General features: G+C 51.6%; 1 protein-coding gene across 1 annotated transcript; it reads right to left on the bottom strand.

Moving 5' to 3' along the window:
* Positions 1-5,564: 5,564 nt before the first annotated feature.
* C2H17orf58 (chromosome 2 C17orf58 homolog) lies at positions 5,565-13,011 on the bottom strand. Its single transcript, XM_069755611.1, has 5 exons — positions 12,845-13,011; positions 9,736-10,089; positions 9,491-9,559; positions 7,899-8,072; positions 5,565-7,249 (listed from the first exon to the last, which is right to left on the bottom strand). The coding sequence occupies exons 1-5, from the start codon at positions 12,915-12,917 to the stop codon at positions 7,059-7,061; spliced, it is 861 nt and encodes a 286-aa protein (XP_069611712.1). The 5' UTR covers positions 12,918-13,011; the 3' UTR covers positions 5,565-7,058.
* Positions 13,012-14,973: the final 1,962 nt, after the last annotated feature.

The following is a 14,973-nucleotide window of genomic DNA, read 5'->3' as shown; positions in this document are numbered from 1 at the left end:
AAGGTTATCACTGAGGCAACTCCGACTGGCACCTTCTTCAACCAAGAAGTAGACTCACCAGAGTACGATGGTACTGATCCAGGGGAGATCTCTAAGTACGCCCCCTCAAGAAGATAGACAAAACCCCTTACTCTCAGGTGCTAAGAGATTTAGTTTAGGGACAGTGGGAGAACTCCATGTGAAGCTAGTGAAGGGTTCAGCTGCCTGGAGGCCTCTCACAAGGGGAGAGCTTCTGAGGTGTCTGGATGAAGAAATCCACCTCCCCTTTCCCCATCACATGGACAGTCTCAAAGGAACTTTCTTTTTAGGGAAAAACTTAGTGTTTAGGGGGGATTGTCAAGGTAAAAATATACGTCTTTATACTCTTTGTACTTTTATATACTCTTATGCTGTGAAACAATAAGTTTTTCCCTTTGCTTGCCAAATGCAAATTTAACTGTATTTAAGATGGCTGCCAGTATTCACCTTTGCCCCACTTTCAGGCTGAAGGAACAAGTTGCACATTCCAGAAGGACAAGTAACATTTCTCTGGAATTCGAAACTTAACAAGATGTGGACAAAGAAAGATTCATCAGATGATGTCAGAGCCAATCAGAAGGACTGAATACTAGATACATTGCTTAACCCCCGCCTATCCCCGCCCTCTGCACACCTTCCCCCAATAGATCATGTAATATTGTGTATCAGGAAATAAAGTTCAGTTGTTGCTGTGACGTTACACACGAGCGTGCAATGAGTTTGAACCAGCATTGTGTCTGACTCATTCTTATCCGGTACCAACATGCTCCTAATCTGATTTGGAATGACTGGTGGATGAAGGGTATTGTCGTGACGACCCCGACACTGCCTTTGCTCCTGCTGTGACTGGATCTGGACCAACTGTTTCCGCAGGTCCTTGATTTTCCCTGGCAATGCTTGTTGGCTTGCAACAGACTTGACCCAGGACATTCAATAATAGTTTTACGTCTCCGCTGGGAACGCTGCCCACACGTCTACCACCAATTGTAGGGATTTGACTCACTCAGGTGCGATGGCTGAGATGTGTGAGATGGTTCCCAGGGATAGCTTCCCTCAGGCTGCAATTTAGCATCTCCCCTCCAAGACCTCAGAGGTGACAAATGTTGCTTTTCTTTTCGGCCTTAGCTAGACCTCCTCGTGAGATCTGGAGACAGAATTCTACTATTCCCAAGTAAGTACCTATTAACACCTAGGTGCGACTTGCCTTCAGGACGGATGTTACATTATCACTAGTCACACATATAACCCTAGACATATGTCCCTATATATATATATACATATATATATATATATATTGTAGGGATTTCAATCAGGTGCGACGGCTGATACTCAGAAGGCTCGTTCCTTTAAAAGTTTGCAGGGTTTATTGCTTCATAAACCACATGGCAAAAAATAACAGAAAACAAATCGCCTTTGGCTCAGGAAAGAAAAGCAAGTGTCCAGTCCTTCAGGCTCAGTCCTGGAGCCTTAATACACTCAGGAGGGTTTCACCTCCACACATATCTGCTGTGTAAAGCATTAGCCTGTCTTATATAGAGCTAACCACACCCAGTATCCCATCACATGATTAGACATGTGGTCTGACATCACCACAGGTCCTGAAACACATATATATATGGTTATGTGGAATAAAGAAAACACTCTGGGCTACATCACAGCGACACGCCACCTATGTGACACATACCTCCCGTCGACTACACACCCTTTAGCCATGCTACAATATATATATATATATATATATACATATTTCACCACACCTCCCTCCTTATGAACGTGCGTGGGGGTTGACTTACATGTTAGCTCCCGAGCACGTATCTGGTTCTGCCCCATCTTAGCGAGAAAGGCCATCAACATTGCCATGATCAACTCCCTTCTTGTGCTGAATTGTGAAATCATATTGCTGAAGTATCAAACTCCATCTAAGCAATTTCCCATTGTCCCCAACTACTCTGTGGAGCCAACTCAATGGGTTATGATCTGTGATCACGGTGATGTTGCACCCATAGAGGTATGGTTGCAGCTTCTGCAGAGCCCACACAATTGCCAAATGTTCTTTTTCAATGGTGGCATAAGCCACTTCTCTGGGCAGGAGTTTCCTGCTTAGGTACAGGCCTCTACTTAGTTCCATGATGGTGAGGTACGATGCTTTAGCTAGCTGCTCTAACAGCTCATCTATCCTCGGCATGGGGTAGACCTCACATGTAGTCAGTACATTTAATTTCCTGTAGTCTACACAGAACCGGGTAGTACGGTCCTTTTTTGGGACAAGAACCACAGGCGAGGCCCAGGCACTCTGGGATTTTTGTATCACTTTTGAGTTTCAGCATCTCCTCTACCTGTTCCCTCATGTGTGCCTTCACCTCTGCTGACACACGGTATACAGACTGCCGTACTGGGGGATTAGTACCAGTGTCCCAATGGTGAGCTGCTAAGTACATCCTCCCAGGCTCCCCTGTGAAGACTTCGGTGAACTCTCTGAGCGCCCCCATCAGCTCAGACCTCTGCCTGTGGGATAGCTCAGGGTTAAACTCTGCTGACTCCAGGGACTCCATGTACTGAGTCCCGGCCCCCACATCCAGTAACAGATCAGCCTCCCCCTCTTCAGGCATGCTACAGACAGGAAAGACCAGTGGCGTAGGAAGGGGGGTCCGGGGGGGGCGGTCCGCCCCGGGCGGCACAATGCGGGGGGCGGCCGGCGCTGCAGGAGAAGAAGAAGAAAAAAAAAAAAAAAGACGCCCCTTTAAATCTTCGGGCGGCGCCGTCCGCCGCCACGACCAGGGCCAGCTCCCCCCACCCCCGGGCCCCGCCCCCGCTCCCGCTCTAATACTCACCTCTCCTGGTTCCTGCGGTTTCAGCGTCCTCTGACTCTGCGACGTCTCAGAGCAGAGGGCGCGATGACGTCACTACTGTGCGCGCCGCTCTGCCTCTCTGTCCTGAGCGTCGCAGAGTCGGAGAGACGCTGACTGGCTGCACCGGACCTGCGCTAGGAACGGGAGAGGTGAGGATTTTACTTTTTTTTTTTTTCTTTATGTCTGACTGTCTGGGGGCAATGCTGGACACACTGGGGCAATACTGGAGACCATGGGGCAGATTGCTGGACACACTGGGGCAATACTGGAGACCATGGGGCAGAATGCTGGACACACTGGGGCAATACTGGAGACCATGGGGCAAATTGCTGGACACACTGGGGCAATACTGGAGACCATGGGGCAGATTGCTGGACACACTGGGGCAATACTGGAGACCATGGGGCAGAATGCTGGACACACTGGGGCAATACAGGAGACCATGGGGCAGAATGCTGGACACACTGGGGCAATACAGGAGACCATGGGGCAGATTGCTGGACACACTGGGCAATACAGGAGACTATGGGGCAGATAGCTGGACACACTGGGGCAATACTGGAGACCATGGGGCAGAATGCTGGACACACTGGGGCAATACAGGAGACCATGTGGCAGAATGCTGGACACACTGGGGCAATACAGGAGACCATGGGGCAGATTGCTGGACACACTGGGGCAATACAGGAGACTATGGGGCAGATTGCTGGACACACTGGGGCAATACTGGAGACCATGGGGCAGAATGCTGGACACACTGGGGCAATACTGGAGACCATGGGGCAGAATGCTGGACACACTGGGGCAATACAGGAGACTATGGGGCAGATTGCTGGACACACTGAATACTGGAGACCATGGGGCAGATTTCAGGACACATTGAGGCAATGCTGGAGACCCTGGGGCAGACTTCTGGACATACTGGGGCAATACTGGAGACCATGGGGCAGATTGCTGGACACACTGGGGCAATACTGGAGACCATGGGGCAGAATGCTGGACACACTGGGGCAATACAGGAGACTATGGGGCAGATTGCTGGACACACTGAATACTGGAGACCATGGGGCAGATTTCAGGACACATTGAGGCAATGCTGGAGACCCTGGGGCAGACTTCTGGACATACTGGGGCAATACTGGAGACCATGGGGCAGATTGCTGGACACACCGGGGCAATACTGGAGACCATGGGGCAGATTGCTGGACACACCGGGGCAATACTGGAGACCATGGGGCAGAATGCTGGACACACTGGGGCAATACAGGAGACCATGGGGCAGATTGCTGGACACACCGGGGCAATACTGGAGACCATGGGGCAGAATGCTGGGCACACTGGGGCAATACAGGAGACCATGGGGCAGATTGCTGGACACACTGGGGCAATACTGGAGACCCTGGGGCAGATTTCTGGACACATTGAGGCAATGCTGGAGACCCTGGGGCAGACTTCTGGACACACTGGGGCAATGCTGGACACTGGGGCAGATTGCTGGACACACTGGGGGTAATATGCTGGACACACTGGGGCAATGCTGGACACTGGGGGTAATATGCTGGACACACTGGGGCAGACTGCTGGACACACTGGGGAAAGGCTGGACACTGGGGCAGATTGCTGGACACACTGGGGGCAGTGCTGGACATACTGGGGCAGATTGCTGGACACACTGGGGGTAATATGCTGGACACACTGGGGCAGATTGCTGGACAACATGGGGGTAATATGCTGGACACACTGGGGCAGATTGCTGGACAACATGGGGGTAATATGCTGGACACACTGGGGCAGATTGCTGGACACACTGGGGGCAGGACTTGAGGCATGGGCAGAATGTAGATACGGGGCATGATTGGAGACACGGGGCAGGATTGGATCATGGGGCAGGACGGATACGATGGAGGCTGGTGGGGCAGGATGGGGAGATCATGTGGGGTAGAATGGATACTCATGAGGGCAGGATGCGAGAACATATGGCTGGAGCCAGGAATGAGATAAACGGGGCCAGGGTGGGGAATAGTGTTACCATAGGGGATAATTAAGGGATATTATTACTGCAGTGATGTATTTATTTTATTTTTTGAGTATACTGTTTTAAATGGGGGGGCGGTCCTGTTACTGTGCAGAGTGACACTATATCGCCTTTTTATCTTCATGTGGTGTAATGTAGAAGTTGTGAAAAATTAAGTAATGTGTTCTGCAAGCGGAGCTCGAGATAACTGTGTTATTTCCTGCAGAAACGAGTCCTGGCTGGAAGGAATGATGGCGGTCTGTGCTGGATGAAAGATGAAGGACTTCACCTAGAGATGTCACTGGTGAGTCAGTGTTACCTATACACTGACACTATACACTGTATACTATATAGAGGTCCTGTGTATAATGTCACCAGTGATCTCTGTATTACCTCTACACAGACACTGCATACTAAGTACAGATCTCCTGTGAATACTGGCACTTATGGTGATAGTATTGTGGGTTTTTTTTTATTACTGATCAGTATTGTAGTATTCAGTCACTATGTGGTGGTAATATGTGGTCTGGAAATGGTGTTGTGGTATTTGTCCCTTGTATGTAGTATTATTCGGTCACTATGTGGCCTGGTCATGGTGTGGTGGTATTAAGTCACAGGTGTGGCATGTGGGGGTGACACCATTAGGCCCAGTTTAAGTTCTACAAAACAGGAAAACCATTTTTGGTAACCTTTGTGTGTATTGAGCGGGGGGGGGGGCGCCAAACTCGGGAACAGCCCCGGGCGGCAAATGCTCTAGCTACGCCTCTGGGAAAGACACAGGCCTCCCTGGCATTATGAGCCTTCAGCATATTTACATGAAACACTTTCTGACGCTTTGCATGCTCATCTAGGGTCACCACATAATTAACATCATTCAGCCGCTTATATACAGTATATGGTCCCTCCCATGCGGCCTGCAATTTATTCTGTAACATAGGGACCAACACCCAAACCTTCTGCCCTTCCTCATAGGCCCCTAGTCTGGCATTACGGTCGTACCAGACCTTCTGGTTGGTTTGGGCCTGGACCACGTTCTCATGGGCCAGGTTGCTCAGTTTTTGCATTCTCTCTCTGAGCCGCAGTACATATTCGACCACTGAGACTCCAGTAGTTCTGGGGTCATCCTCCCAACAGTCCTTAATCAAATCAAGTGACCCCCTGACCCTCCTCCCATAAACCAGTTCAAAGGGGGAGAATCCAGTAGACGCCTGGGGTACCTCTCTGTAGGCAAACAGCAGATAGGGGAGGTACCGCTCCCAGTCTCTCCCTTCAGTCTCCACCAACATTTTGAGCATTTGCTTTAATGTTCCATTAAAACGCTCGCAGAGTCTGTTGGTTTAGGGATGATAGGCGCTGGCCACAAAATGCTGTACTTGTATTCTTTCACAAAGGCTTTCCATCAGATCAGATATGAACTGGGTTCCCTGATCGGTCAACATTTCCCTGGGGAAACCCGCATAAATGAGGAGGGAAAGATACCGAAAAAGAGAGAACGGTTGAATGTTTTTGTTAGGTGAGTGGTGACAGCTGGGAAAATGGACTGGAGAAGATGTGAGAGAATAGGGTCACTGGTGCAAGTAGTAGGGTGAGAAGATGCCTGATCACTTCTTCTTCCATGACGTCATTACACTGTGCGAGGGGGGGGGAGGCCTCTTATGCTGTGGGGGAGGAGGAGGTCTCTGTGGGGGGTCCGTTCCTCCGGCCATGTCTGTACTGCAGAGCAGATGTCTATAACTTACTATCACACTCGGTGATTTCTCTGGATTTCCTGTGATCGGTGCAGATACATGTAACAATCATCTCCGTGGTAACTGGTGCGGATACATGTAACAATCATCGCCATGGTAACCAGTGTGGATACATGTAACAATCTTCCCCATGGTACCTATTGTCGGCCGCAGAAGACTCCAGACCTGACTCTCCTCAATAGTCAGTGATACAATAATGGGCAGAGTTCTGATTGGCTCCACAGCAGTCAGGGGTCTCATGTGGCCCCTCGTAAAAGTATCTGCCCACCTATGGTTTGTCCTGTCCCATCAGCTCCATACATCATCTGCTGGAAGAGGGTCCGGGACCCCAATACATTTTCTGCTCATGTCACACAGTATTGGGGAGAGTCGCACATGCTGTGTCCCAGACCCCGGGCTGTTCTGTGTCTCGGATCTGGGGTCTCGGAATTATGTACATCTGGAGAGGGCGGCCCGCAGCCCCCGGCCATCCTTCCTCCGGTTGAATCTCCTGGTGAAGCTGCTGCCACTCGTCACAAGCCCGTCACCAGCGCGCAACCGGCCGCTGACAACACGCAGCACCGCCGGCGCTAACTGCATTCCCCGGCGGTAGATCTGCCCCATCATAATGTAACGGCCCCCTACAGCGGGAGAAAAGCAGGGACTAAGCAATGTGGTACCATGTATCTAATCCCATCCTGTGTGATACTGTCTGCTGAGCCGTGTATCTACTCCTATCCTGTGTGAAACTGACTGCTGAGCCGTGTATCTAATCCTCTCCTGTGTGATACTGACTGCTGAGCCATGTATCTAATCCTACCCTGTGTAATACTGACTGCTGAGCCATGTATCTAATCCTACCCTGTGTAATACTGACTGCTGAGCTGTGTATCTAATCCTCTCCTATGTGATTCTGACTGCTGAGCTGTGTATCTAATCCTCTCCTGTGTGATACTGACTGCCGAGCTGTGTATCTAATCATATTTTGTGTGATACTGTCTGCTGAGCCGTGTATCTAATCCTATCCTGTGTGATACTGACTGCTGAGCAGTGTATCTAATCCTATCCTGTGTGATACTAACTGCTGAGCCATGTATCTAATCCTATCCTGTGTGATACTCTGTGCTGAGCTGTGTATCTAATCCTATCCTGTGTGATACTCTGTGCTGAGCTGTGTATCTAATCCTATCCTGTGTGATACTGTCTGCTGAGCCGTGTATCTAATCCTCTTCTGTGTGATACTGTCTGCTGAGCCGTGTATCTAATTCTTTGTGGTGGTACACTACTCACCCAGCTGGAGGTGTGGGGTGTGCAGGGCGAGGACAGTAACCCTGGAGAAGGCTCCGCTGTCGGGGGTGAGGTACAGTCGTCCCGTCTTGTACGATCCTCCACTGCTCACCAGGACGGTCAAGATCCGGGCTCCTCCGCCGACCACTTCCTCATCATGGATGATCCCGTTCACAGCTGTGAGGGAGGGAGGTCTTGGTACAGGGTAGTCATGGTATTGGGCAGTCCTGGCAATGGACGATTTTGGTATTGGGCAGTGTTGGTTCTGGGCAGTGATGCTATTGGGCAGTCTTGGTACTGGTTGGTCACGGTATGGGCAGTCTTGGTACCGGTTGGTCATGGTATGGGCAGTCTTGGTACAGGGTGGTCATGGTATTGGGCAGTCCTGGTACTGGGCGATCTTGGTATTGGGCTGTCTTGGTTCCGGGCAGTGATGCTATTGGGCAGTCTTGGTACTGGTTGGTCACGGTATGGGCAGTCTTGGTACCGGTTGGTCATGGTATGGGCAGTCTTGGTACAGGGTGGTCATGGTATTGGGCAGTCCTGGTACTGGGCGATCTTGGTATTGGGCTGTCTTGGTTCCGGGCAGTGATGCTATTGGGCAGTCTTGGTACCAGGTAGTTATGTTATTGGGCAGTCCTGATAATGGGCGGTCTTGGTATTGGGCAGTTTTGGTACCGGGTGGTCATGGTATTAGGCAGTCTTGGTACTAGGTGGTCATGGTTTTGGGCAGTCTTGGAAGTGCAAAACAAAGGAATGAGGGGAAGGAAACCCAGACAGTAGAGAAAGGGGGAGTGGAGAACCCTAGGTAGTTCTAATAGCACCCTGCCTCACCTACTGTCCCTAAATTGGTTTCTCACCAATTGCCAAGCAGGAACCTAAGCCCTGTATATCCCTAGAGCTAGGCCCTGGATAGGGAGGGGGGATGAGCACTGGTCAGTAGCCACTGTAAACTAAAGACAAAAAAGGTAGACAGACAATCGGAATGAACTTACCTTGAGCGGTCGGTCTTGGTAACGGGCGGTTTTGGTACTGGACGGTCTTGGTATTAGCCGGTCATGGTATTGGGCGGTCATGGTATTGAGCGGTCTTGGTACCGGGTGGTCTTGGGATTGGGCGGTCTTGGTATTAGGCGGTCTTGGTATCGGGTGGTCTTGGTACCAGGAGGTCTTGGTATTGAGTGGTCTTGGTACCGGGAGGTCTTGTTATTGGGAGATCTTGGTATTGGGCGGTCTTGGTACCAGGTGGTCTTGGTAATGGGCGGTCTTGGTAATGAGCGGTCTTGTTATTGGGCAGTCTTGGTACCAGGTGGTCTTGGTACCGGGTGGTCTTGGTATTGGGTGGTCTTGGTTATGGGCGGTCTTGGTAATGGGCGGTCTTGGTAACGGGCGGTCTTGGTATTGGGTGGTCTTGGTACCGGGTGGTCTTGGTACCGGGTGGTCTTGGTACTGGGTGGTCTTTGTAATGGGTGGTCTTGGTAATGGTTGGTCTTGGTATTGGATGGTCTTGGTAATGGGTGGTCTTGGTAACGGGTGGTCTTGGTAACGGGTGGTCTTGGTGCCGGTAGCTGTGCCATAGTCGAGGCAGGTACTCACCAAAGTCGCTGTGGCAGAACGCCTCCCGCTCTCGGTGACACTCCGCAGTACACCTCCGCCCTGCACCATCTAGAAGACAGGAGGGGTGAGATATCGTACGGTAAAGATCACTGTTTGCTGTAAGAATACGTCCATTATTTCTATGTCCATCTCACAGCTGAGGGGTTGTTACAATTGTATCCCGATCTGGCAGATTGTCTGCCCTGATACATTGTGACGAGGCCTCTGTTGTGAGAGGTCCGTACCTTTCCTGAAGACCCTGCGGTGGGGAAGTGGGCCCACCGGGTGTCGGTTAGTCAGCTGGGCCGCCTCCCAGGCTTGTGGATGGCTTTTCCTAGGCCGATTGCTTTCATGGTGCGGGACCCCTTTGGTGTGATTATGGGGGGCCGTGGGGACAGAGTCCAGCTGGTAGTTATGTTCGGCAGAGGGGCTGTCACGGTGCCGGGGGTCCGCCTTCTTGAAGCCGGTGTGATTGTCCAGCGGTAGCTTAGATGTCATCATCTTCCCACCCTCCAACATGGAGAAACCAGACCGGGGTGCACTGCCAGGAAGGACCCCCACCTCTAGAGATGAGTCCGGGGTCCGGCCCTCCACACCATCTGAGGAACCAAACGTTACTGTATCCTCCAGTCACATCCAGAGCTGCATCACTGAGGATTATACTCCAGTCACATCCAGAGCTGCATCACAGAGGATTACATTCCAGTCACATCCAAAACTGCACCACTGAGGATTATACTCCAGGCACATCCAGAGCTGCACCACCGAGGACTATACTCCAATCACATCCAGAGCTGCATCACAGAGGATTATATTCCAGTCGCATCCAAAACTGCGCCACCGAGGATTATATTCCAGTCACATATGGAGCTACATCACTGAGGATTATACTCCTGTCACATCCAGAGCTGCATCACCAAGGATTACACTCCAGTCACACCCAGAGCTACACTATTAATTTAAGAGCAGGACAAGCGAGCTGTGACATGCTAGTGCTCTCTGTTATCAGGCCGTTATGTGCAGGAATGTCCTGAGTCACTGGGGTCTTTTGTCCCTGGAGAGAAAGAGCCCCTGAAATACAGTAGGTACGGAAAGTATTCAGACCCCTTTAAATTTTTCACTCTTTGTTTCATTGCAGCCATTTGGTAAATTCTAGAAAGTTATTTTTTTCTCACTAATGTACACTCTGCACCAATCTTTAGAAATTTAGAAATTTAGAAATTTTTGCAAATTTATTGAAAAAGAAAAACTGAAATATCTCACGGTCATAAGTCTTCAGACCCTTTGCTCAGACACTCATGATAAAAATAATCTTTATTTTTATATAGCGCTAACATATTCCGCAGCGCTTTACACACATTATCATCGCTGTCCCCAATGGGGCTCACAATCTAAATTCCCTATCAGTAGGTCTTTGGAATGTGGGAGGAAACCCACGCAAACACAGAGAAATCATACAAACTCTTTGCAGATGTTGTCCTTGGTGGGGTTTGAACCCAGGACTCCAGCGCTGCAAGGCTGCAGTGCTAACCACCGTGCCACTCATATTTAAGTCCCATGCTGTCCATTTCCTTGAGATTCTACTTGAGATGGTTCTACTTCTCCATTGGAGTCCAGCTGTGTTCAATTAAACTGATAGGACTTGATTTGGAGCGGCGCACACCTGTCTATACAAGACCTCACAGCTCACAGTGCATGTCAGACCAAATGAGGATCATGAGGCCAAAGGATCTGGCCAAGGAGCTCAGAGACAGAATTGTGGCAAGCCACAGATCTGACCAAAGTTACAACAGAATTTCTGTAGTAATCAAGGTTACTAAGAGCACAGTGGCCTCCATAATCCTTAAATGGAAGACGTTTGAGACCACCAGAAGTCTTCCTAGACCTGGCCGTCCAGCCAAACTGTATGTGTGTTGATTAACCTAGAACAGGACAAGACAAGTTTCATCATCCTCGACAAACTCAACTATCAAGCTGTGTGCACACGTTCAGGAATTTTCACGGTTTTTCACGATAAAACCGCGAAAAAAACGCTTACATTGAGCATCCTATTATTAGAATGCATTCCGCATTTTTTGTACACATGCTGCGGAGGCGGAATCACATTCCGGAAAAAAAACGCAGCATGTTCATTCTTTGTGCGGAATCGCGGGGATTCCGCACACATAAGAATGCAATGATCCGCCTACATCCAGCATGGAGCTATGCCCACTATGCGGGAAGTAAGCGGATCAGGTGCGGATGGTACCCAGGGTGGAGGAGAGGAGACTCTCCTCCAGGTACTGGGAAACATATACGTAAAAAAAAAAAAAGAATTAAAATAAAAAATCGTGATATTCTCACCTTCCGGCGTCCCCGCAGCCTTCCCGCTCCTCGCGATGCTCCCGTGCCCAGGGATGCTTTGCGACAATGACCTCAGATGATGTAGCGGTCTCGCGTGATGCTACGTCATCTGGGGTCATTGTCGCGGGAGCCGCCGGAAGGTGAGAATATCACGATTTTTTTTTTTTAATTATTTTTAACATTCTATCTTTTTACTATTGATTCTGCATAGGCAGCATTAATAGTAAAAAGTAGGTCACGCTTGTCAAACACTATGATTGTGTGACCAACCTGTCAATCAGTTTTCCAAGCGATTCTACAGATCATTTGGAAAACCCTGTGGTTTAGCGGGAAAACGCATGCCAATTCCGCATGCGTTATACCCGCAGCACAGTTGAGGAATTGCCGCAGAAACTTCCGCAGCAATTCTGGACGTGTGCAATTAGCCTCAAAGGACTCCTTCAGAATCTAAGTTCAATATCCCGCTAGAAGAACCCTGATGATACCAGCAGCACTTCACTTTCTGTTTGGCATTAAATTGGTTATATAGATGGCACATTTACCAGCAGGACCTTAGTAGTTAATTTCCCCAGTTCTTCTCCTTCCTAATCCTCTTCTTCTTCCCTCCCTTCTGTTAGTATTAATAGTTTTGTATTGTATTATAAAAACTTCAATAAAAGTCTGTTTTTTTTTTTTCATTCAAGATGGGGTGCAGAGTACATTAATGAGGGGTCTGAATACTTTCTGTAACCACTGTATAACTCTGACCCTCACTGCAGAGCATCTCCACCCGTAGATACAGAGCAATGTGCTGCAGAGCATCTCCACCCACTCTCACTGCTCCCACACATGCAGTGTATGTGACCTCTGCCGCGCACAGACCCCGAATCATCAACCAAATCAGAGACTCTTTCAAAAGAAATTTCTCCCCCTCAATGGACATCAGTTTCGGTGTCCTCTTAGTGGGCAGAGGCGTCGGAGCACTCACACCCAGCCCCGGGCATTGCTATAGATCTATGGGGCAACACTCACCTTTGTGGTCGCCTGATATGATGATGGTGGTGATGATGAGGAGGATTGGAGTGCACCCGGCCCCTGGTGACATCCTGGTGCTGCTGCTCTGCCGCCTCCCTTCTCGGCCCCCGAAGCCTCATGCTAATGAGGGGCGTCCATGGGGGGAGGACACAGAGAGCCACAATCCACACATCCTGTACTGACCCACAAACCCATTCATACTGCCCACACTCCCCCGACCCCATCCTGGCCCTGCACCCCCCATCCAGCCCCCTCTCTCCCCAGCCCCATCCTGCCACCACTCTCCCCCATCCTGCCCCGCTCTCCCCAGCCCCATCCTGCCCTCTTCAGACCCCACTCTCCCCCGACCGCCTCCTGCCCACACTCCCCTCGGCCCCGCTCTCCCCAGCCCCATCCTGCCCCCGCTCTTGCCCATCCTGCCCCACTCTCCCCAGCCCCATCCTGCTCCTGCCCTCTTCAGACCCCACTCTCCCCCGACCCCCACTCCCCTCGGCCCCACTCTCCCCAGCCCCATCCTGCCCCTGCTCTTCCCAGCCCCATCCTGCCCCCGCTCTCTGGCTCCAACCTGCCCTGACTCTCCCCCAACCCGATCCTAGCATCGCTCTCCCCAGCCCCATCCTGCTCCCGCTCTCCCCGGCTTCATCCTACCCTGACTCTCCCTGGCCCCATCCTGGCCCTGCCCCTGCTCTCCCCAGCTCCATACTGCCCCGACTATTCCCCAGCCCCATCCTGCCCCGCTCCCCCCAGAACCCATCATGGCCTTGCATGCCCCATCCTACCCTATCTCTCCTCCACCCACTCCCCACAGGTCCCATCCTGGCCCTGCATCACCGACCCCATACTGGCCCTGCACCCCCCTTCCTGCCCCCACTCTCCCCCAGGCCCATCCTGCCACTGCTCCCCCCAGCCCGATCTTACCCCTGCCTGCTCCTCCTGACTCCATCCTGGCCCTACACACCTCCATCCTCCCCCACTGGCCCGATCCTGCCCCCACTCTACCAGGTATCATCCTGCCCACACTCTCCCGCGGCTTCATCCTGCCTCCACTCCCCAGGCTCAATCCTGGTCCTACACCCCCCCTTCCTGCCTCCAACTCTCCCCTGGTCTCATCCTGCCCCCCACCCCCTGGCTTCATCCTGGTCCTGAACCACCCCATCTTGTCCCCACTCTCCCTCAGCCCCATCCTTTCGCTACTCCTCCCCGTCCCATTCTGGTCCCGCAACCCCCCAGTTCTGCCCCATGCTCCCCTGGCCCCATCCTGGCCTCGCGCCCCCTGGACCATCCTGCATCTTGCTCCGCCGGCTCATCCTGCCCCTGCCCCCATCCTGGCCCTGCACCCCCTCATTCTGCCCATTCTTCCTTGTCCCCATCCTGCCCCCACTCTCCCTGACCCTATCCTGCCACTGCTCCCCCTGGCTCCATCTGGCCCCTGCCTGCTCCCCTTGACCCCATCCTGGCCCTGCACCACTCCATCCCACCCCCACTTTTTTCAGCTCCATCCTACCCCCACTCTCCCCTGACCCATCTTGGCCCTGCACCCTCCCCATCCTGGCCCTGCACACCCCATCCTGCTCCCACCTAGCCCCATCTTGACCCTGCACACCCCCATCCTGCCCCTGCTCCCCTGCCCCATCTTAGTCCTGCACCCTCCTCATCCTGTCCCCGCCCCATCCTGGCTTTGCACACCCCCATCCAGCCCCCAATCTCCCCCTGCCCATCATGCCTCCACTCTTCTTGGTAAAAAGCCTCCGATTCCTGTTAATTCCTGGGCTGTCTAGCATGAACTGTGCGCTTGAGATCTCCCCAGAGTGGCTCAATGATATTGAGGTCAGGAGATTGAGATGGCCACTCCAGAACCTTCACTTTGTTCTGCTGTAGCCAATGATAGTTCAACTTGGCCTTGTGTTTTGGATCCTTGTCTGTTATGATCTGGTGGTTTAGGAGCAACATGGGACGAGCTCTGAAGGAAGTGGTAAAGTGGTACCTGTACTGACCGCAGTCCCTAAGCTCAACACAACACTAGAAGTAGCCGTGGGATGCTCCTGACACTCCCTAGGCACCTCGTCACAGCCTGAGAACTAACTACCCCTAAAGATAGAAACAGGAAAACTATCTTGCCTCAGAGA

Source organism: Ranitomeya imitator, chromosome 2 (assembly GCF_032444005.1).
Source record: "Ranitomeya imitator isolate aRanImi1 chromosome 2, aRanImi1.pri, whole genome shotgun sequence".
In the NCBI taxonomy this organism is placed as follows: domain Eukaryota; kingdom Metazoa; phylum Chordata; class Amphibia; order Anura; family Dendrobatidae; genus Ranitomeya; species Ranitomeya imitator.
This window is presented reverse-complemented; position numbering and strand designations above follow the sequence as displayed.

Coding starts and splice junctions, on each gene's coding strand:
- C2H17orf58 (XM_069755611.1), bottom strand. CDS start 12,917: ATGTCACCAGGGGCCGGGTGCACTCCAATCCTCCTCATCATCACCACC. Junction 9,560..9,735: donor CCGCAGGGTCTTCAGGAAAG/GTACGGACCTCT, acceptor CCTGTCTTCTAG/ATGGTGCAGGGCGGAGGTGT. Junction 7,250..7,898: donor CACCCCACACCTCCAGCTGG/GTGAGTAGTGTA, acceptor CTCCCGCTGTAG/GGGGCCGTTACATTATGATG.